Source organism: Onthophagus taurus, chromosome 2 (genome assembly GCF_036711975.1).
Source record: "Onthophagus taurus isolate NC chromosome 2, IU_Otau_3.0, whole genome shotgun sequence".
Classification (NCBI taxonomy): Eukaryota; Metazoa; Arthropoda; class Insecta; order Coleoptera; family Scarabaeidae; genus Onthophagus; species Onthophagus taurus.
Window position 1 is genome coordinate 5,147,494 of NC_091967.1, and position 24,804 is coordinate 5,172,297.

The window sequence follows — 24,804 nt, forward strand, 5'->3', positions numbered from 1 at the left end:
AAGAAACAATAAGAGAGATAGAAATAGAGAAGAATTATCGTCTTACAAATGTACACATATATTTATATTAAAAACAAAAATATTTGCACATTGTCTTTTTTAATTTTTTGATTATAGACACTCTTTTTATAAATCGTATTAAAAATTCTTTAAATCGGTAAAAATAAATGAATAAAAATACGGTTTCACAACGTATTTTTATGTCAATATTACATCGAAAGCTTATAACGATTATAGAGTAATTTATGTTATTTTTTTAACCTTAAGGGCAGTGTAGCCAATTTGTTCTAAGTACACAGTCGAGTTTTTGTAATAAAGAAAACACAAATAGAGAGAAAGAAATAGAAAAAAAAAACAATATACTATAATTGTCCACTTTACACATCAACTATATAAAAACTAAGAACATCAAGTATACAGTTGAATAATAACTATTTTGAATCGGACGTCTAACCACTTATAACATAGAACGAAAAGTACAAAAGGGACGTTAAAATGGTCCAAAAAAAAATCGGGTGGGGGTTTCAAGATTCAACCTTACAAAGTTTAAAATGCAGGTGGTAAACACGGTTAATAATGGAGGAGGGAAAGGGCACGTTAACAATAATAAATAAAACGTAACTATTTCGATAGTTTACTGATCACTCGGATTAGGGCTCCGTTTTCGTCCTTTAATCGTTGCACTTCCGTTTTCAACACTTCCATTTGCTAGAAAAAAAATTAAATAAATACACAAGAAATTTTATGCTAACAATAAAGGACGGATTATGAAAATTTGGTTTATTTTAAACAAAAATTATATTTACTACACAAAAATAATACACTCTAACAATAAAATAAACCATGCAATCTTCATCAACGTCTTTAAAAACATTAACCACCATCAAAAAAATAACAACAAACGAAACACCAGAACAAGCTACGTTCCTAAAACAACAAAAGCAAAAAAGAACAAAAAATATTTAAACTCAAAAGCGGTAAAATAAAATTACACTACATCAAAATAAACAATTTCATCCTCATTGAGTGCTTTCAACGTTTTATTGAATCAAGAAAATGTTAACGTTAACTGTGAGATAGAGACAATAACAAAAATAGACTAAAAAACACTTAGATGCGATGAATAGAAAGTTGAGACATTTTTATAAAGACACGTGGACGAGACTAAAAACAGAATTGGGAATAATGAGTGCGACGAAAAGACGCGGAAGTAAAGAAAAAAAATTGTATTGTTTACCATTTCTCTTAATTAATTAATTAATTAAAAAAAAGAGCGGGGGTGCGGGGTAGCTGGTGACGAAGTGTTACCTATTTCTCTGTGGCGATGCTGAGTTTGTTGACGACACGTGTCAGGGCCCTGTTTTCGGCCCTCAGACGTTCATTCTCAGCTTTGAGCTTTTGCAATTGCTATAAAAAATAATAATTTTGATTTGTGCACCAATAATAAATTGAAAAAAAAAGTGAATCGATTACTCTCATTTTTTTGAGAAATTTTTGTTTCTTAATCTGTTTTCAATGTTTTTTATAAAAATTTATTTTGTAAAAAAAAAGTAGTCACTAGTCGTAAAAAGGTGGAAAAACAACTTAAGGAGCAAGCGCTAGCAGCATGAGATCTACTTAGAAAAAAAGGAATATAAAAAAAGATTATTAAAAAATAAGGTAGAAAAACTATCACTATCAAAAAAAAATTGAAAAAAAAAAATAATAATAAAATAGAGAGAGACACGTAAATGTCAAACTTATTCCAATAACATCCATCCAACCATTGAGTGAGAAGGAGGACATAAACAAATGGATTAAAGAAACACTTACCTTGAGTTCTTCTTCCATTTCGCTTAACTTTCTTTCCATTGCCCGTTTTTCCCTTTTTTCTAACTCCGATAAAGAGTTTTTACTCGTCTAGAAAAAAAAGCAGATAATAATTTTTTTTACAAGTAGATTTATTTAAATTAGCTATTAACAAGTCATCAAGCTAATATATCCACTTTTTAAGATGATACCAACAAATACAAGAATCATATGAGGAAGGAAATCAGCGAAGTGGAAATAACAATTAGCAGAATACCTGTAGAGTCACCGAAATCATTAATGAAAGAGCTTAAGAAAAAAACAGACATCATTGTTCTACCAGCAGACTTTATCTGCAAGCCACCATGGTTATGATTTGGATCCAAAGAAAATTTGTACAGGCTTTAGTGGGCACAACCATACATTTTCTTCTGTACCAGTTGATGAAGCACCTTACCAAGTTTTCGTCTCCCTTTACAGGTTAATCAACAGGTTAATGGCGAGGGAGACTCCAGGATATGTAGTGAGGGAGGAGGTTAAGCTGGATGCAGTAAGGGTGGAAGACAAGAGCAGTGAAGTATGTGGAAAGCATAGAAGGAAGACCCCATTGCAGGATTCTGGGAGAGTGCTGGAGGGAAATCAAGGAGAGAAGGTTGGAAGATAGGGAAGGATATTATAGGAGAGTGTGATATCCACTAACTGGGATCGACAATAGAAGAGTGGATAGAGGTGAAATGTGGAGAGAACTGAGGGATAGGGACAGGGATATACAGATGCAGGAAAGAAGGTCACAGATACAGGAAGGGAAATATAAAGTAAGGTATGGGGAAATAATGGCAGAGGAACTGCCAAAGTATCTGTTGATGGAAGGGGATGAGGAAGGGGAGTGATTGGTGACCAGATTTTGGACGGACCATATGAAGAGGTGGTGTAGGTTGTTTAGAGAGGATTAGGAGGCGCTGGAACACATACTGAGAGGGTGTAGTAAGCTGACGGACGATGTGATGGACAGGAAGCAGGTTTTGGCAGAGGGGGTGAGGGCAAAAGATGGATAGAAAGGAGATAGAGGTTGTGTGTTTGCGGGATTGGATTAGTCTCAAAAAAAGAAACCTCTATCTCTTATAGTTTCTGAGATACGAAAAAAGTAGGTGCCAGGTCCCGGTTTCTTTTTTCGAGACTAACCCAATCCCGCAAACACCAAACCTCTATCTTCCTTTGGTTTTTAAGTTATAGCCAAAAAGTCAAATTTTCGTGATTTCAAAAAATGTTCATATTTCGTTTATTTTTGAAATTAGAGAAATGAGGTTGATACGTTCTTAAGACACTTTTTTAAGTAGAATATACTGCCGTTGATAAATTTTAAAAATATTTGATGATTTTTGAGATACAACACAAAGTTGTATTTTTTTAAATACAAACTATACTTGATTATGATGTTAAGAGGCCTACCTAGCTGGCGAAAAATTCGAAACGAGATTCCCTCGTGAACACGCTTAATGCGGCAACACCGCTCCATGTGTACTCGATCGGGCTGGCGCGCCAGGCCGATGGCGACTAGGACTGTCCGATTGTCGGGTAATTCCCCGACAATCAGCGACGTTGATTTTATTCTTAGTTGAATGCATTTGAATACGAGTCGGGGCCGCTTTTTGGAACATAGCTGTTATTGCTAGTATTTTATTATTATCGATTGTTAGTTAAAATTATATATTTTCACGAAAAGGGATGTTGGTGGATGCCGATCTTATCAGATTCCTCATTATAAAATTGCACAGTATACCAAATTTTATCAGTATATGACAAATCATTGAAATTATTACAGATAATCTATACCTTAGCCATTTATTGATTTATACAGGGTGATTTATCAGCTCACCATCAAACTTTGACATATGATAGCTAATCCAATTACAAAAAAAAATGTTAATGAACATATGTCCTATTTTAATTAATTACGAAATTATAACACTTTAAAGTTTTCATTTTTATATCATAATTAACTGCTACATTATTTTTAAAACACATAAATATTACAAATATTGTTCAAAATAGACTCCTTCTGAAGAAGGAATACATGCTTCACAATGACGAATTAAAGAGTTCTTCAGCCGAATTAAAATGTCTGGTTGATTTCTTGTTCCAGTAGCAGCCATTTGTATTCTGTTTAATGACTGTTTTCGTGTGTTAATTTCCACTTGATACACAATTTGTATCATATGACCCAATAAGTAGAAATCTAATGGATTAAGGTCGGGGGATGTAGGTGGCCAAGCAAATGGACCATTACCAATCCACTTGTTTGGAAAATATTGATTTAACCACTCGACAACTATTCTTCCGCGATTAGGGGGGCATCATCGTGCTGGTACCACATATTTTGAATTACATACATTAAGAGGTATATCTTCAAGTAAATTAAAAAGTGTGTTGTTCAAAAAAATCTGTAGTTTACAGCGTTCAAACGTCCATCAAGTACATGCAAATCTAGTAAATTGTTGTTAAATAATCCACCCCAAACGTTGATGCTGAAACGTTGTTGAAATTTCCTTGGTCTAATCGCATGCAGATTTTGTAATGCCCCGATATGTTCATTATGGTAATTATTTATACCATCTCGTGTAAAACATGATTCACCTGTCCAGCGATCATTTGAAATGAAGTCATTATTTTGGGCATGTTACTACAATAACCATTCACAAAATGCTAACCGTTGCTGATTATCTCCTGGCTGTAGAGCTTGAACGTTCTGTTTACGATACGGATGAAGGACTTGTCGATTCAATACGCGCCATGCAAAATGTTGACTTACATGTATGTTGTGTGCTATTCTTCGAGTGCTGATGGAAGGATTATCAATGACAGCATTAATTACAGCTTCTTCGTCCGCTACATTAACTACATGCGGTCGAATAGGATTACCTGTTTCTCTAATATGGCAAATAACGCTGTGGAAATCTTTCTTGATATTCTGATACTGATTGTCGACCGATTCAATCGCAAAAAAAAAATACACGAAAATTATATCAGCATACTCTTCAGTGTTATAAGCGTACATTTTGAGTTTCTTCTTGTATGTAATAATTAAACCTTACAGCAAACTGATATGTTACAATGACAACTTTGTTTTTGTTGAATGTTTGATTTTACTGACTATTAATAAATTCGCTGCAGAAAACTTTAAAGTGTTATAATTTCGTAAATAATTGAAATAGGATATATGTTCATTAACATTTTTTTTTTGGTAATTGGATTAGCTATCATATGTCAAAGTTTGATGGTGAGCTAATAAATCAACCTGTATTTAAAGATTAAAAATGTTTAGACTAGCTGTCATAATTTTTGCTCTAGCAGTATATGTGGTTGAAATTATGCCACCACTTACAGAAACACCATATATTTTATATAGGGTGCCCATTATTTATGGAATATAGTATATATCTCGGTAAATGTTGACTTTATAAAAAAACATTTTATACAAAAGTTGTTTAATATTTTATTTGCCATAATAAGACAGCATTCAATTGTTTATATTTCAGAAAACAAATGAGCAATGAATAACACTTGAATTTTTTTAAATGGCAATGTACCCTTTCGTTAGGCTCATTTGATAGAGATTGTTTTTCTCTTTACGATAACGTAAAATTTTAGTACCCTTATATCAGAAAATATTTGAAAATATTTAAAAATTGTTATTAAGAAAATTTTTAGTTTTTTATAAGTGAATATATTTTTTTATTATTTATATTGTATTATTTATTTTAAAATATACCTTTGGTGCTTCTTTATATTTTTATTTTGTATTTATTTTAATAATTAATCTAATAGTAGATGATCAGATAATTGTGCAAATATTCTCATTATTAAAAATGTATTGCCACATTTAGACATTGTTTTGCATTCTACGTAAATTAAATGTTTAAATTTAAATTAATGATATACAAATTTTTTGATCTATCCGAAAATATTAATCGCTTCAGGTTTGTTTTTCTTGGGAGACACTACGCCGACGTCTCGGTTACTGAGAATACCGAGCTCCACTATGTCTCGGGCAATGTTTGGGACGGAGCAATATTTGCGATGTTGCCGTATTTATACTCCACAAGCAATCAAAACGGACTACACGTTTTAAACCCATTTTATTTAAATTTGCTGCATTTAATAAAAAAATTGAACTCTTTAAATATGATTTACTTTACATTCCACTACCTCGTGATGCATTCCGTTTTTAAAAATTTTTTAAAACGTGATTTTAGAAACGTTACGCGACATTTTTTGAAAAAACTAAATGCATCACTAAAAACTATATAAAAAAATAGAAATTTTGATGTAACAAACATATAAAAATTTTAAACGATGGCTGAATAAAATGGTATTCGTTGTTTTTGCTAATAGGTTATCCTCTTAATGAAAAGAGCATATTTTTAGCTTTCCAATGATGTATCGCAATGATGTATGGTGTATTTGCGGAAAATAAGCGTTAATTTTCAATTCCAAAATAGTAAGCGCTAAAGTTAAAATTTTAATTATAGTAGGCGGGTTCGGACAGTAATTACTACCTAATTGCTATATGGTTTTGCACAAATATGACAGAAAGTTGCCCTTGTACCATTGTGCAGGATAAAGTTGCTTTTGTACCAATGAATAAAAACTTTGAAGAGTTGATTTAAATTTCTCAGTATCTTATCCCTTACTTTGTTCACCAATAAAAAATGATTTGTAGATAAAGTTTGTTTATTAAAAATACAAGAAACATATTAATTAATGAATAATTAAATATGAACAACAACTTCAGGAACTAAACAGTCACAGACTATGTCATCTTCTTCTACTAAACTTACTGGTTGTAAGGTTAGAACAGTTGGGTATCAATGAATGAAATCTTCGGTAGTATCGTCCCTGTTTTCCCCAACCAGATTTAGAAGTTTTTTCATATTAGCAACCTTTTCTTTTGAAATTGGGTGAGATAGAGGAAGATTAGGGATCATAAACTGGGCAGCGGACTTTCTATTGAAACGATGTTTATATGGTATATGGAGCCTTATCTATCATTTTCAAATTTTATCGCTTAATGTATTTAAAGATAATGAGGAATTTTTAAGCGGGAAACTCGTTTCGAAAAATTCATGAATGAAATGATCAGTAAACTCACGTTACTATAGTAACTAAGTGGTATTTAACGTTTTCCTCGCCTACTATAATTAAAATTTTGAATATTAATCTTTAATATTTTAGAATTAAAAAATAACGCTTATTTTCCCCAAATACACCATGCGTGCAATACATCATTGGAAAGCTACAAATATGCTCTTTTCAGTAACACCATAATCTATTATAGTTTGTATTTAAAAAAACACAACTTTGTGTTGTATCTCAAAAATCATCAAATATTTTTAAAAATTTTCAACGGCAGTATATTCTACTTAAAAAAGTGTCTTAAGAACGTATCAACCGCATTTCTCTAATTTCAAAAATAAACGAAATATGAGCATTTTTTGAAATCACGAAAATTTGACTTTTTGGCTATAACTTAAAAACAAAAGAAGATAGAGGTTTAGTGTTTGCAGGATTGGGTTAGTATCGAAAAAAGAGACCGGGACATGGCACCTACTTTTTTCGTATCTCCTATAGTTTCTGAGATAGCCTATAATAACACCCAAATTTGCCCACCCTGTACAGATTAATCAGAATCATATATCAGACATTCCACACATCTTGTGGAATCAATCAAAAACTGTAAAGACAGATCCCCAGAGTATCCTGGTAAATTTCGTTGTGGTAGTTCTATTTAGCTGCATCATCGACATATTTCAGCTGATAGAGAGAATTCTACGAGCAACGTGAAGGGGGAGACATGGAGATATTTGAAGAAGAAGCATTACGGAAAAGACTGTACAAAAAAGCTATGGAATTCTGGTAAATTGTGAAGAAGTGGGGTATAAATTGATGACTGTGTTTATATTAATTATAAGTATTAAAAAATGATAAAAATAATTTTTACTTACAACAGTTTGTAATTTTTCTAATGTCTGTTTAGTATCTCGAAGTTCCTCATCGGATTTTCTCAATTTATCTTTCAACCTATCAATTTCAGTAAGCGATTGCTCGTACAGCCTCTTATAATCGATTTCGCCATTTTCACCCCTTAAAATTAAATCGCTTGAGCTGCTAACGCGCGAACTTCTTCCCGATCTTTCATTACCACTCTGGAAAATATTAAAAAAAAGAAATAAAAACAAATTCCGTTGTTAAGCTTAAATCAATTAAGTCATTAAATTATAATTAAGTAACATTAAAAATTGTAATTGTTTCACAGAAGATTCTAAGAGAAAGAACTTTTCTTTTCCCATTTGATTACATTAGTAGTTCAAAGACTCCATCGTCTATTTTAGTTCGGAGCTTTCGCCCTCCAATTATACGAATAATTAATAATAGGCGCGCGTTATTCCGGGAAGGGCGTAAATATAGGCTAAACGCACTGGTAGACAGCGACGGCGGCGGAGTTGGCGGCACGCGCTCGCAGTCACGGTATAAAATTGGTTGTAATGTTTATTATTCGCTTCTATTTAAAAGCGACGTGTGCCAACACCGCAACCATCAAAAACTGGCACGTGCAAACCAAAAAACTATAAAACCACTTTTAGAAAATAATCATCACCCAAAAAAAAATTACTTACAATATAACCCTCTGAATTTAATGAAGTTAAACTATGCGATCTTGAACCCATCCCACTACCCAGAGCTTGTAAGGCATTTTGAGCTCTAGTTAAAGAATTTTCTCTTGTAAAACTCCCCGATCGGCTCATTTGCCTTGACGTTCGTCCTCCACCACTAACATATTCTCTACTATTATCATAAACCTTCGAATAATTAGGTGTGACCACGTTAATGTTGGTCAGGGCTTTGGCGGGAATTGTTAAACTCGCGTAACCGCTTGGAGAAGATCCGCTTCTATAACTATTTTGATAATACGGGCTTTTATAATTCGATGAGTAACTTCCGTAATTCTTATAAGAAGAAGTCGGCGAGTAATTTGTATAAGGAGTATTTGACGGAATAGCGGCTAAAGCCGATGAAAACGGACTACTATGCGAACCCATGTAACTTCTCGGTCTGTTATAATTGGTGGATGAGCTGGTGGAACCGTTTCGAACGGCCGAAGATGATCTTCTTCGAGCCGGAGGAACGGGTTGTTTCGATCTGAACGACATTTCCCTCAATGAGAAACCTAAAATAATTCTTACACCGATTATGTTGTTTTTTTAGCGCCAATTTTACTATTTGAAGAAGAAATTTTTAGTCACATCACAACCACAAATTTAAAAAAAAACTTAATTTATTTATTAACATTTTCTTCTTCAAACGCAAATAAGTGAAAATATTTACTTTTTCACCACACCTATAGAAAACGAAAACAAACCGAGAGAGAGAATACGTGTGAACGTTCAAGGCTCGAGATACGTTTGAAAACTGGCAGGAATTCTACGAAACAACCAATTTATGTAAGTCCGCGACGGTCAAACGGTGCCAGCGTTTCTAAAACATTTAAGTCCCGATATATTGAGAATCTGTCGATAATACTTAAGGTCGAACATTTCAAATTGTAGGACAGGTGTAAAATGAACGTTGTTGCCAACGAACAGAGGAAGAAGTTAATGTCCATTTGGTGCCAAATCTTTATAGTAAAATCGACACCAACTTAAATTACTCTAATCCTTTACTTAAAATAAATGGTTTAAAGATAGAAAGAGAAAGACAATATCGCAAAAACAGCTTCTAGTTGTTTGGAAACGGTCCAAAAAAAGACTTTATTATCGCGATTAGAGCACGCCTCCCCCATTCAAAAGATGCAACGGGAAAACGCGACAGAAGGAAGTCGAAAACACCAGAAATAGACGAGGGGGGAACACATTACGCGCTTTATTCGCACGGTCTTCAAAATGTTCTGCGGTTTACACCGTAACCATTGCGACACCTTTGGCACGGTTTTTACGGTGACAAAATCTCACATAAATATCGTTTATTTCGGTGTGCGTTTGATTATTATTGCCTTTTAGGTAGCTTTATAAAACTAAGACTTAAAATAACACATATTATAAATAAAACTTGATTGAAAACGTGATTCAAAATTCGTAAACTTTGAAATGTCCGCGTTTGAAATAAACTTGAATTAATTACACAATTAACTCTTATTAGAGAAGTAGAATATTCTAAAATTATACTCGTTTACCCCGGAGGTAGTGACTCATCTCTTAAATAATTAGAGCTTAAATTAATTTACTGCGTTTTTTACTCAATCTCGAAAATCTATAATCAGATTTAGTTGAAAAAATAGAATTATGTTTTTTAGAGTAAATAATAATCAGTGAGAGTAAGAGTAAGTTAGCACTCGCAAAGTGACCTTTGAAGTTTGAAACTTTCCAAAACCGAAATCATAGAGTTTATTGATTTACGTAATTTTTGCGTTACGTATTAAATAAAATGTTGCGACTACTAAAGAAGGTGGATAATCGAAAAGTTTTGTGCGTCATCGTGAGTTTGATAAATTGGAACCTTCGAAAACTTGCGACACTTCAACGACCCACTTGGTTTTTCGAGGTACGGATCAAGGTGTAGGTCCGCCAAATATACACATCGCGTGCCAATTTTTACCCGCCTCCACGTGTCGAGAACGAATCTACCAAATTTAACAGACTTCTCAACATAACAAACAATCCAAATATACCCATTCATACGATTTAAAACACACTTGCGGTCCTCAATCAAACAAATCAGAAATAATTAAGTTCTTTTCCAACAATACGTTCTAATTGATTGGAAATTTATTTATGTCAAATAATGTATAGTGAAATATTTCTTACTTTGTGGATGTCATGCATACAAAATCCATACAAAGCATCATTGTGAAAAGTTAACGTGCCATAGTAAAGTGACCAAACGTTCTAGACAGCCGTTCTCGGCACCAAAACATACTCTAACATGTTGCTTAAGCATGTTCTGACTCCTAAATTAATATCCCAAAAATCAAATGTTCTCTGATTTTTTGAACATAGCAGATTATTTAAAAAAAATTGGAATAACTCGAGAACGGCCGAATCAAATTGTAAAAAGTAAAGTTATTCATTAACCTTGAAAATAGACAAATCCAAATATGTAAAAATATACAGGCTGTTCCATTTAAACAAACAAAGTAGGGTGCGTCATCTTCCGGTTATTCCGGAAGTGCTACAAATCTGAAAATATTTTAGTCAAAGAGAACGCAATTGATAATACTTAAGTCTAAATTCTCAAATTTTTATTTTGGGCAGTACCCCAGAAACGTCTAATGACCGGTCTCGCTGAGACACCCTGTATATTTTTAGACACAATTGGTGGTATGAATAAAAAGCGAGCATATGCTCTTAAGTATAAGCAACAGCTATAAGCTTATGCTGAAAGTAAAAGGTCCGAGTATAAGCATTTGCTGAGATTTGTATGAATAATGATTTGCTTTTACTTATGAGCATCTGCTTAGATCAAATGAGGATTTGCTCGTCTAACTCGTCGTGACTTGTATAAATCGGTGCCGCAGTTGTTATACTTACGCTCTTAGTATTTGATGTTTGTGTTTATTTATCTAACCTAACATACTGAATTATACCCTTAGAAGTTTAATGCTTTGTATAAACCAGTAATTTGTAAGACAACAATGTCGGCAGAAGAAAATGGTGACGATGTATCAAGCAACAATTTGCTAGTAGCATTGCAGTTGCAAAAAAGGCCGGAAATTCTATGGAAAACACAAATTCCGCAGAAAAAAACATTGGAAGATGAAGCCTTGATGAAGAAGACGATCTTCTTCTAATTCATATTCTTCGCCGTTATTGAGATTTTCTTCATCATCATCATCTGGAAAATCTGCATCTCCTAAATATTTGGCAATGTTGTGTAGTACAATGCAACAAACAATAACGGAAGGGACTCTTTCCAATTTAACACGGCACATATATTTTAGAATTGGAAATCTTCGCTTAAGTTGGCCGAAACATCTTTCGATAATCACCCTTTCTTTCTTAAACAATCTGTTGTAAGTTCTTTCAGATTCGTTATTTGGGTTCCGAAATGGTGTCATTAGCCACGGTTCCAAACCATAACCGTCATCTCCTAATAATATTGCACCAGGGAATTGTTGCATAATCAAACGTGTTTCAGAATTTCTCCAAATTCTAGCGTCATGCACAGAACCCGGCCAACTTGCATCAACACTAGTAAAGATTTCTTTGGAGTTGCACGTTGCTTGCACATTTAAAGTCGCCAACCCCTTTCTGTTGATGTATTCATCACCGTGATGGATAGGTTTCAATATTTGAACGTGTGTGCAATCAATTACGCCTATCGCACATGGAAATTGAAATGTCTCCTGCCACCTCTCCTGTGCTTCGTTTACTTGGTTCAACGTTGACGGAAATTTGATCCATAAAGGAGCTTTTTCGAGTATTTTGTTAATCACGTACGTAATTGTTTTTGATACTGTCGACTGATGAATTCCCAATTCTTCAGCAACACCAGTTTGGAAACCAGGATTGGCCATATACCGTAAAAATATCTTAATTTTAAGGTCCGACGAAAGAGCACCTCCTCTTCTTTCGTTGTTCTCGCCCATAAAGTGTGTTGCAATGTAATGCAAATTTTCTTCCTCAAACCGGTAAAGTGATTTAAAATCTCGGTTATCAGCTCCTCTTCGTACTTTGTAATGTTTTTCTGCCCGTAAATTAATAAACTCTGCCATTATTACCGACCACTGAAAGGGTGCATCTAGTACTGAACTAGATGCACATTTTATCGAGCATATGCTCAAAATGTGAAGCAAAACCTCCGTTTTATTCATATCAATCGGAGCATATGCTTAAAAGTAAGTAGATGCTCATGCTCAGAGGAAAGTGTTGAGTAAAAGCTTTTACTTACAGTTTTATTCATAAAATATGTAGCAAATGCTCGAAATTTTGCGAGTATAAGGTTTTACTCTCCTTTATTCATACCACCCAATGAAAGTACTACTAGGTTTAGACATTTACAGCTGTAGAGAATAGGGCAATGGGGCCAATATGATAGGTAACTACAAAAACAGATTTCAAATATAAATCCGAGAGTTATTTGTTCGTAGCTCCTGTCACTCTGTTAATCTTGTTTTAAATGATGCTGCAGAATCAAATATAGAAATGGTCAATTTTTTTGGAATAATACAAAGCTTGTATTTTTTTTTTCTGTATCCACTTATAGATAGTCTATTCTTGTCAAACATCTGACTAATTTAACATTAACATGCGATAAGGCCCGTTAGATTTTTGTCTCGTCACTTTTTGGTATTGTAGAAGATACGTCTTTGCTGGATTCTCATGGAAATAATACTAAAGTAGAAGCAAGCAATATATTAGAGAAGTTAAATTATTATGCATTACAATAATTTGGTATAAATAGCAATGTATGCAATGGACTTTTAGATGTTAAAAGAGTAAATCTTCTGCTAGGAAGCCCAAAATGCGCAGTTTGTGCAGCAGTTGAAACCATTGTACAGCTTGCAAATAATCTAAAAAAACTAAGACGTGACGAAGACTATCAAAAATTGTTAGTTATAGCGTCTGAACTTCAAATTCTGCAAACTCAATGAATGTACAACTAAACTTTACAAAAATTAGATTAAGACGTCGAACTTAATTTCGTTTAACATTCGGATTTTTGCACAATTTTACCGAGCTAAGAAATTGGGAAAAAGAAGTCGTCATAAAGCAAAGCATGAATTTGGAGATTACTCTTACACATAACAACAGAAAAGACATTGACGGCATTCACCTGGCGGAAGAGTTGAGTTTTATTTAAAAACTTTTAAACCCATGTGATACACCTTATGAAGTTTTGAAATATATTTTAAACAACAACTTAATTATTATATGCATATCCAAATCTTTATATCGCTTTGAAAATCAAAAAAGGCGAGAATTTTAACAAATTTATATTTGTTAGTTTGCAATTTGCAACTTGTTCAATAAATAAACAGAAATAAATCAAGTGCATTTTTGAAATGACACTTTTTTTAAATTTTTATTTAGGCAACCAAATCCATTTTCGCCTGTAGCGGCCAAATCTAGCGGATAATGATAGAGAATATTAACTAGCAAAAGAAAAAGAACCGGTTAGCAGCCTCCAAGGGCCTCATAAAGATTTAGGATTTTGCAAAAAGAGCTGTATAGTCAAAAAGTTCGTTCTTTCTTCTCTTCCCATCACTATTCTCCATAAAAATAAATTAATTAAGAAAATAATTAATTACAATCTTTATTTTTGATTAAAATCACTTACTTCTTGATGATTCACTTTGGTGGAATCATCAAAATCACCACCTCCACCTGTCGATTGATCTTTTTCCGATTCCCCATCTTCCATATTCTCCAAAGTAACCACACCAGTTGATCGTCTTTTGGGTCTCCTTCTCCGTTGTATAGCAGCTTGGGTAGCCAAAGTAGCTTGTGCATTTCTAGCATCGTTTTCTTTATCTTGTTCCAAAGCGACTAATAAAACGCAAAAATTACAAAACGAAACATCACAAAGATTAAATTCTTACTTTTCTCTTCGGTAGATTTAGGTCTTCGTAACGGTAAAGTTACGGTTGTATCCGCAGTTTCTACAGGAGCGGACGAAGGTCTTGGAAGAGGATTACTTTGAAGGCCGCTCCTTCGAATGTACGATGGAGTTGAAGGTGGTTCTTCCGGTTTGTTCACATCCTCAAGTTTAAACTAAAAAAAAATAAAAGAATCGAAATATTTATCGTTGAAATTAATATTGCGTTTTAAAAAAGCAACCAATCAAACGAACGTCACGATAACATTAATTGATGAGATTAACTCATCATCTGATTCAAATAAGGATAAAACACATTCGTCAAGGTCATCAGGTTGCTTTTTTAAAAAAAGAATAATCATATATCACAAATTTGTAAATCTAATAGGAATGTGTGTTACGTAAAGATAGATTTAATTACGTGTGAAAAAACGTTTATTGAAATTATTTATAGGTGTTGAATTACACAGAACGAAGTTAATAAGCTGACACCGAATTAATTATTGTTCATTATTTATAATTTTTTCTACAAATAACAAAAACCTAAAATTAAAGTGTTTTCCTTAATTAAACTAGAACAAAGGTAAACAACGCAAATAAATTATAGTTAGGTAGATTAACAAAAGCAACGTCTCTATCTACACAAATAAAAGTAAGATTTATGAAACAAGAATAATAATTAAATGAAATTAGGTAAAGGAAAGCGTTATGTACATACTAACTACAAACAACTATAAACTACCAGTAAAGTGATAAGGTAAAATATGTGTACGAGAGGGTGGCACAACATAAATAAAGAAAATGCTAACAGAAAGGTGGCTTCAATCTGAAAAAGAAAGAAAAACAAAGGTACGACGATTGTTAATTTGATGCAATTATATGGTGTAGTTAAACTTATATAAACCTACCTTTATTTTTTAAAAAAGTATAATAAAATATAATCAATTAACATCACATGCAACAATGACCTTCGTTGACATCCAACAAATTCAATTTAATAAAAAAATCGTCCGTTAAGAACAAAAATTCATCCTTAACATAAAAAAATCCTTACCTTGCTTCCATTATCGACCCGCAATCTCCACGAGGGCCTCCTTTCATGCGTTGTAACAACCGGTTCTTCGGTATCCCTTGTAATAACGGTTGGCGTAGCTGTGGTGATGGTGGCGGTTACGCTGACGGTAGTGTTAGAGTCTCCGTTAGCCCCCGACTGTTAGTTGAGTAGAAAAGCGTAATAGAAAAGCCAAGTTATCGACATAAATGATAAAACGAAAAATTTTTCTTTTTTATTTTGTAATTTAAAAGGGGGATAGATAAACATGAATGAATTAGTTAGTAAAACTAAATTATAAATAAAACGAAATAAAAAAATAACAAAGAAAAAAAATTACCTCTACGTTATTGTTGTTATTATTATTGTTCGTAGTTTGATTCTTCATCTTAACCAGTTGTTCGGCGGACTTGATTTCTTCCAGAGTCACCCCTTGCGTTGATCTGCGCGTCTCCCGTACTCTCTTCGCGTGAGCCTTTCGTTGAGTTTCGCTCTCTTCATCTCGAACGGGCGGAACAAAAGACCTTCAAAAAATATATTCGTTTATATAATATTAAAATACTTTTTTTTTGATTATTTAATGAAAACGAAAAAATTCCAACCAACCAAATGTCTTTTTTTGATCTTGGAAGATATGTATTTTGTTAACAAAAAAACACACAAATTTTTTTAAGTCATTTAAACCACTCAAAGAAGACCATTCAAAATCATACTTGAAGAAGTTTTTGATCATGGTGAGCCTGTTGTTTCCATTGGATGGTGTAGTGGGGGTTGGGGGCGTTGTAGTCTGAACACTACTAGTGGGTGGTGTGGCGCTTGCAATCGCCAACTTCAAGCCACTATGGCCAAAATTATTTTTTTATAATTTCAATTTGATCCATACACAACAAAAAGTAATAAAAAAAAACAAATAGTACAACAAATAGGAAGCAAAATAGCAACAAAAAGCTTACATACCTCCTAATAGGTACAACATTTGGCAGTGGACTACTAGAAACCGTTTTTGTCGATGGCGTTGTTGTAGTGGTGGTTGTTGTATTAGTTGTTGTTGTGGTACCAGTGATTTCGGGTGTGCTACTTGTCGCGTCTTCGTTTTCAATTTTATTAGACTTGCTACAAAACGGACAAACACAACACGTAAAAGAGACAAAAGGTACACCAGGACAATAGACGATAAACGTACATTAAAATATAAGAAAGAAAATGTTAAGAAAATAGAAACCCCCTTTAAAATTTTATTCTAATTATTAGAAAAAATAGTAATTCTGATATTTAGTAACTAACAGATCAATTTTTGTTATATAATATAATATTAAATAAATAATATTTCGGGGAGATTATTTCTTTCCTCTATAACTATAATTATTTCTATTTTCGGTTATATCGACGTGAACAGTCAGTCAGTGTAGCATGCAAAGCCAGCTATGCAATGCCATTCACGTACAAAAAAAAAACAATAAAATTTTTTTCTTCAGACCCACGGGGTTCCGTACTTTAATTGTGTTTTTTTAATTTGAAGCTACTTTTGTTAATATCTACAAAAAAAATTAAAAGAAAGAGAAGAAGTAAGATTTTTTTTGAAATTATTTAGTCTCTTTGCAATCTATCTTCATTTAAACAAACGATACAACAACTTCACTTCGTTATGTTTATACAACTTACTCAAAATTTTCAATTTCTCCATAAAAATCGCCTTGAAAGCAACACATTCTTAGTGTATCACCAAACATTTCTGTTTATACTTAAATTTGACTTTTAACACGTCAATTTTAACATAAATGAAGTAAATGAAGTCGTCATATCGTTTATTTTTTTTTTAATTTTAAAACTCGTTGAATATTATTATTTTATTACTTTCAAAAGTGAGTGAATGCGATATTATGTTTATTAGTACTAGAAAATTAACGATGACGTATTAAAAAAAAACTAACGTGCATACCTGAGCTGCCGCTGGTTTGAGTTATTGAAAAGGGGTGGGATAAAGGTTTGGAATTTGTCCTTGTTCGGGGGATGGTAGTAACACGGGAAGGAATTAGCCTGGATGCGTGAGCGCAGCTCCTGATACCGCGCGTAGAACCTAAACATGCAAGCAGCAGTGTCAGAGTGCTGAGAACGCGGTCGCCTATCCGGGGCCCTACTACTTTAGAATGGGCCATTTTGATACATTATGTTTATTTAACCGTCAGCAACTCTTTTTTTATTCTATGTTATTCTCGTTTATTGACTAAAAATCAAGTTTTTAAATAATTTAATTCATTTTAGTTGTTATGCTTAAGTTATTCCAAATTTATATTTTTTTTTTACGTTTATATTGCAAGGAATAAACTGTTTTAATAAAAAAATACAGTATCTTAAAATTATATCTAGATATACATGTAATTATATATAACCCAACATGCTTTGTATTAATGCACCTGGTTTAAGATACACAAGTTTGAATACAATCAAGATTATAGTTTAATTTTTATCACTTGAGTGCACCCTGATGTTATAACTTTAAAATAACACAGCTTAGAATCCTATGAATACATCTGAAACTATCTTTGGAAAATGGTTGATATTATCTTGAGATATTGCGTTATATCATGGCTTATACCAACATCAATTTAGAATAATACATGTTGTTTTGATGTGATTAATAATACAAGATGAAAGTTATATATAATTTTGTACATATTTGTAAAACACTAACAACAAAACTTGCTAGTTTATTCCTTGCATATTTGAACTTTTGTTAATTTTTAAGCAAAAAAAAACCACTACTCCGTCAAAATCCACTACATCTAATCTTTTAAATGTTGGTTAATATCGCTTTCCGAAACACATTCTAAAGTAGTAATACCTCGTACAGGAAACAAAATAGTAAAAAAAAAACGAAAGAAAAATATTAATTAAAAAAAAAAAAATTTAATTCATCTGCACGCGATATTTCAACATAAATTTTCTTTATTAATTCATTAATTTTGTTTATCTGTATGATGCGTGCAAATAAATTAAAATAAAGATCCTCCCTTGCAAAATGAAAGCAAAACGGTTATATTTGCGAATGATCATTTGTTAATTTTTGTTAATTCAATGGTTTTTAAACCGCCAAAAGCGACTCATATTGCCAAGGAGTTACATTTAAATAAAAAAATTAAATAAAATTAAAAAAAAAATCTACTTACTCTGGGTCGTTTTGAAAACTGTGTATTCTTCGAATAGTCACCTCGTTTTCACCGTCTTTTTCTCCTAAAATAAACAAATCTAAATAAGAAAATTCCAACAAAAATAAAAAAATCTTACTAAAACTATTAGGTCTGTGAGTTTGTCTCCTCCACGTTGGAGCGCTATCGTCGATATTAACATTATCAGGTGGGGGTTGTTTAGGTGGTAAGGACGGAGGCCCTTTAACTTGTTCAGAGGCTTCTTTAACAGCTACTATGTGTACTGGAGGTACGTCGTTGTTCATCGTATTTACTTTGTTCTTTATTTCTGTAAATTTTAAATCATTCAATATATTTCAAATTAAAATAAATTCATTTTCATGCATTTCATTCCAATTAGATGTAGTTTTTTTTAGTAGATGTTAAAAAATAAAATCATAAAAGATACTAATGTCAAAAAAATTAATTCATTTAGTTGTTAATTTTAAATAAATTTAATAACATCGATAAATCCAAAAAGCTCTCTTGTACTAATGAAGACTTTACCGCTTTCCGAATCATCCGATTCCGAATCATCACTCGCCGAATTCGAGTCTGTACCACTCGAACTAGAAACTTCCATTCCTTTAGATTATTTTTTGTATGTTTACAGAGAAGCGGGATGAAAGAGAGAAATAGAATAGAACAAAAACACTCAATCAAAACTTGATCATAACTATTTTTTTTTTTAGTTTTATTTTTATACGATAAAATCGGTTCAAATACTCACCCACTTCCGATTCCTTCTTCAAATTCTCATCTTCTTCGTTACTTTCGATTTTCACCTCAACACGTTTAACCTTCGTTGGCATCTCAACCTCCGTCGTTCTATCTTGTTCTGGTCGCTTCTTACCCAAACCGCGCATTGCTTCGTCTTTTACTTGTCGCTTTTTTAACATGTCCAAATGAGGTAACATGTCGTTATCACATACGTCAAAAGGTGTTTGCCCCTTAATACAAAATTATAAATTAATCAGATATCAAGTTTAACTTCTGAGACTTACAACAAAATTTTGAGCGTCCATATCAGCCATATTATTAGCTAATAATTCCGTAGCTTCCATTTGACCCCAATGGGAGGCCGCATGAAGTGGAGTCCATCCATCATTATCTTGTTTATTAACATCCGCACCGCATTGTAACAAAACCCTAATAAAAAAATAGGTAATATAAAATAAATAAACCACATTAAAAAGATCTTTAAGTTTCCTTACTTAATTACTTTAACGTATCCTTTAGCAGAGGCTACATGTAAAGGTGTAGCGCCAGTTTTGGCATTTCCAATGTCAACGGATGAAGTTTTCGAGCTTAACCATTCGGTGGCGTCCCTTAACATCAATCGTTCTTCTTCGCTGCGCGCTTTTTCACAATCGATCCCTCTGGCTTCCACCTCGGATTTTAACAATTCTTCCATCCGTTCACTCTCAGTTATGTCAAGGGCGAGTTCCCCATCGCAATTAACCGCCGCAACATTTGCACCGTGGTCAATCAGGTACTTGGCTATCGAAAGGAAACCGCAACTGGCGGTCGCATGAAGCGGCGTCCAACCCTCGTTGTCGCCACGGTTTACATCCGCCCCATGCTCCACTAGGAACTCCACCATATCTAAGTTGTCGTCGATACATGCCTGTAAAAAACATAAATAACATAATAAGTGGCTCCTCCGCCAATTTAGAAAATGAATTTGATTTGATAAAGGGGTATCGAAGAAGTTCTAAAATAAGTAGGCGTTCCCTTGAACCGACGTGTTTAAAAAAGTAAAAGGAACCGCTCGGTACCTACTTTTGTAACGGTCGATTCGGGATAAATCTAGGACGGTCCGAAATAGACGTGTGGCGGTGAGCACGCGATCGAAATCTTGGACGCGGGGTCCCCTCCCGTTTGACAATGAGAACGGATTTCGAAACTTGAAACGTGTCAAAGACGACTCTCTCTAAGTCAATTGGCGTAATGCGGCGAAGACACCGTAAACAAACAACAGGTTGAATCCCCGAACAATTTCTTAACAACATTTAAAAATTAATAGAAAAGTAGAACATTTTATTTGCATTAATACAAAGAATGAAGAAACCCTGATAACTGTTATTGTATCATTTTAAAACCTAACTATGCGTGTATTAGACCACATCCGTTAAAAAACGAGTTCATTAAACTTAACAGAGTATAAAAATAATGTAAAATTTATTATAATGAATTCAATGTTAGTTGTTTGTGAGTGAATAAGGTGTGCAATATAACTGTTTTTTTTATTATTATTTTTTTACATCTCTCTCTCTCTTCATTGGTGTTATAGCCCTAATTAACTTTTTATATTTTGCCCCCAACACTTCCGATCAAGAGTAACTTTTTTCCAGGTTCTGACACTCATGAGTCATGTGCATTTTGCTGCTTAAGAGCCTTTTTAGCATTTTATCCTCGTTCATTTGTGTCCTATACTACCCAATTGTAATCTCATTGTCCCAATCTCCCTTAAACAGATGGTTTCCACGTTGTATAGCCTGCTCCATGTCTATTTCTCCGATATTAGAACAAAGATTTTTTTCAAAAATCAAGGTACTGCATAGGGGTAAGTTAAGTAACCAAATATCAGTCAAGACAGGAATAAAGCAAAGATGCCCGCTATCATCCCTACTCAGTATTCAATATTGTACTACATTGGGTTCTGAAAAATGTAAATTTTGCAGAATATGGCATAAGATAGAACTTCCTAATCAAACTGAATGATTTAGAGTATGCAGAGTTCTGTGATGGTTTATAAGCGCTTGTTAGACGAAAATTATCACAGGTTAACTTTCTCGGGATGTCATTCTTAGAATTTGGCAATATGTTATTATTGTAAAATAACTCTAAATTACTAAATATAACATTATAAACATTTTTATTTTGTAATCATGATATATTAACATGTAAACACCAATACAATAATATCTATTACTGTAAATATGTACTAACTAAATATTGATGCATCGTTATTTCGTAAATTTTCTAATTTCTTAACAATGTAAAACATATTGAAAAAATAACGTTTTGTTTTGTAAATGTTGACTCATAAAAGATATATGAGAAATATTTCCTATATTCGTTGTGTGGTTTGGTTTTTTTAATAGGAATTTGATACGCTTAGTGATTAACATGGCCAGACAAAATAGTTATACAATGATAACCAATTGCGGCGTCAGCCGACGGCCAAAACCAAACCGATAACGAAGTAGTAAAAATAATTGACGTGTCCGAATCGAAAAACATAAACCTCGTGGAATGGTGTTTGATAAATATTTAATATACATGCACTTTGATAAGATGATAAGTGCTATATTTATAAACTCGAAAATTAATTTAACAATTTTAAGGAAATTTTTGAAAATTGTCAATCAAATTTGATCTCAATTATAATAACATTTTGTTACTATTTTTAGAACACCCAATAAATGTCCCTACACCACATATACCTGCTAATTTATTAGGTAATATCTTTTAAGCGCTGCTTGAGTATGACATCAGCGTCAACAAGCACAAATGCCATAATTGCATGAGTAAACGTGTTAAATTAGACCTTTAATTTAAAATTTCTTGTTGAGTTAAATACTAAAGAAGTGACATTCTTTTATGTTACAATTTTCTTTCATACAAATAAAAATAAGAACAAATGATAGCTTTTTAGAGGATGATTCCGACAGTTACATAGTGCATTGAATTTGAAAACACCCCTCCGAATTAAAAAATAGAGTATAGAAGAGGTGAAAAGATTCAAATAATCAACTTAAAATCAAGCAACTTTTCTCTCTCTAAGTCCGTCTCCTCATTTCCGAGGAATCGTGACTCTATGGTGTTTAGGTGCACTAATTTGTGATTTGATTCCACCTGAATCGGTCTTTAGCTTCTCTCATTGTTATTTGTAAGCGCTTCTCTATTATGAAAATCCAAATATGGCAACATAGAACCTCTAAACTAAAAGTACAAATCTTAAAATTTGCAATTAGATGAGAAGAAAGATGAAGCTGGAGAAGAGACACCATCGAGGTTCTATCTCCCGACTGTATCTTGCTGATGATGGAAGGCGTCCTGTTGGGGTCTTGATTAAGTTTTTACATAAAGTTTGGAGATACCAGACTTTTAATATCGAATAATTTTATATTTATTACATTATTGAAACAATTTTTAGTACTTACTTGTACATATTATCTATACAACAACAACAAAGAAATAAGCTTTTTCACACAAACCTAATATTTTTCATAATTACTCCTTATTAATAACGTTTGATTTAATTATTATTAGCATTTGTGGTACTAAGTATTTGCTTCAAAGTAATTAGTTTTTGCAAAAGCTAAAGATTACTCATTAAAATGTTGATTTGAAAAAGATATTTTTTGCAAGATAAAAGATATTTCTGTTTTAGAGGAGGAGTTGTTGTATTAACATAGATTTATAATAAATTAAATTTTCGTAAGGTTTATAAACATGAAATAAAAAATATCTTTGAAGAAACAATAAAATTTTATTTATATCCACAAAGAGTCAAGATTTGCGTAATAAAAATCTGCTTAAGCCCACTTTTACCACCTCTAGATAAATTTATCTAATAGATTAATCCAGCTCTTAGCAAATGAGAGTACTTAAAACCGCTGTAACCATTGCAAGTATCCCCTAAGATAGTTTATCAGGAGATTCTGACTTTTATATTTTAGTAAGAACCTCGTAATCTCAAACTTGTTACAAAATCGTAAAACGTTAGAAAATGTGTAATAAGTTGATGAAAATTGTTAGAAACACGTGAAAGCACAGGAGCAGTATCGGTTTGATTAGTAATTGGACCTTGTAGGTGAGGAAAAGCGGGCGGTTTTCTACACGTACACATATCTCAACGATTATGCGTCCCGATTAAAAATATTCAATGAGTAATCGAAGGAAAAATAAATTATTTATAACGTTAGTTTTATAATAAACGAATTGTATGTTTTAATCTATTTTAACTTGGAGTGTTCATTGACATGTTTATATTTAGAGAAAAAGTCGGCGCGGACTTTAATTTTTTATAGGTTATGGTTTAGTGCGCGGTAAAAAAAAGGAAATAGGGGTTATCGGTTGGTGGAGGGCAATGACACTAATCAAAGAAAATAATATATTAATAAATAGAGATCGTTTAAAATAAAATTTTTAATTTGTATATATATGTGTGGCGTAAAAAACTCAGCTGTGCAGTAGCCATATTGAGTGATTTACGTCACTTGAATCGCGATAAAGGTTCTCGAAAAACTGGAGGAGGTAACATACCTGATGTAGGGCTGTCAAACCATCTACGTTGGCGGTATCAATGTCGGCCCCCTTTTCCAATAATCTAAGCACTTCGTCTTTTTCGCCGGCAGCACACGCCGCAAGAAAAACGCATCCAGAGGAAAACTTTATTTTCCTCGATCTCTGTTTAGGTGTCACTGGTTCGCGATTGGTATCCGATTCCTCCCAACGTTTCAGCTGCTCGACCCTTTTGTGCAGGGCGGACGTGGTGCGTGTCTCCACTGACATCGTCGTTTAGCGGTCGTCGCGCAGCCACGCCACTACGGATTCGCACTACTAAAAATCGTCGTTGTATTCGTAACCGTCGTCGTCGTCGACGTCGCAATCGTCATCGTCGCAAAACTCCTTTTTTCGCACACACTTAACCGAGGGTGCGGTTTACAAAATAAACTTTTTGTCCGACACACACAAACACTGACATCTATTTGACAAACACTCAATCCCACCTCGTGTAGATGGCGTAACGTTTACGTAATAATTGGTCCGAATCTATTCGCGACGTACGAACGACTGAACGTCCCGGGACCGAACCACACCGAACACTTTTAGTTCCATTAATTACCACATTATTTTCAAACGCCTCGCTCTAACATATAAGTTAAAAATGAACTTTTAAAAAATTGTTTAAAACGCAATTTACCTAATAATATTTACAACAATAATTATCCTTTTTATTTAAAGAAATTACTAAAAAATGTTAAACTTGATAAACTTGTGAATAAAACTTATTTAATTTTACCTAAAAATAAATAAATAAATAACTTCCGTTTACAAATGAACCAATTATCAACCCATCTAATTTTATAAAATCAATTTTATTATTTATTGGGTAAATTTAGAACAAAAAGATTTATAATAAAGTCATTTTTATACATTACTTACATTATTCATTAATCT

The 24,804-nt window shown here is 33.0% G+C and overlaps 1 protein-coding gene across 14 annotated transcripts; it reads right to left on the reverse strand.

The window, feature by feature from the left end:
* Positions 1-342: 342 nt before the first annotated feature.
* On the reverse strand, positions 343-24,396 carry LOC111427104 (Myosin binding subunit). Of its 14 annotated transcripts, none has more exons than XM_023062081.2 (18): positions 23,887-24,396; positions 19,827-20,239; positions 19,617-19,761; positions 19,343-19,562; positions 19,120-19,197; positions 18,713-18,901; positions 18,595-18,658; positions 17,367-17,504; positions 16,385-16,540; positions 16,141-16,266; positions 15,768-15,951; positions 15,431-15,586; positions 14,381-14,552; positions 14,119-14,327; positions 7,791-7,991; positions 1,813-1,899; positions 1,309-1,407; positions 584-708 (listed from the first exon to the last, which is right to left on the reverse strand). In XM_023062081.2, the coding sequence occupies exons 1-17, from the start codon at positions 24,133-24,135 to the stop codon at positions 1,309-1,311; spliced, it is 2,886 nt and encodes a 961-aa protein (XP_022917849.2). In that variant the 5' UTR covers positions 24,136-24,396; the 3' UTR covers positions 584-708. The 14 variants fall into 14 exon arrangements, 13 of the variants coding, with proteins under 13 accessions (XP_022917850.2, XP_022917849.2, XP_022917851.2 ...); XR_011639599.1 differs by having other exon boundaries at positions 626-708; positions 1,238-1,407; XM_023062082.2 differs by lacking the exon at positions 1,309-1,407 and having other exon boundaries at positions 343-708.
* Positions 24,397-24,804: the final 408 nt, after the last annotated feature.

Coding starts and splice junctions, on each gene's coding strand:
- LOC111427104 (XM_023062081.2), bottom strand. CDS start 24,135: ATGTCAGTGGAGACACGCACCACGTCCGCCCTGCACAAAAGGGTCGAG. Junction 15,587..15,767: donor ATAACAACAATAACGTAGAG/GTAATTTTTTTT, acceptor CTCAACTAACAG/TCGGGGGCTAACGGAGACTC. Junction 1,408..1,812: donor AAATGGAAGAAGAACTCAAG/GTAAGTGTTTCT, acceptor TATTTTTTATAG/CAATTGCAAAAGCTCAAAGC.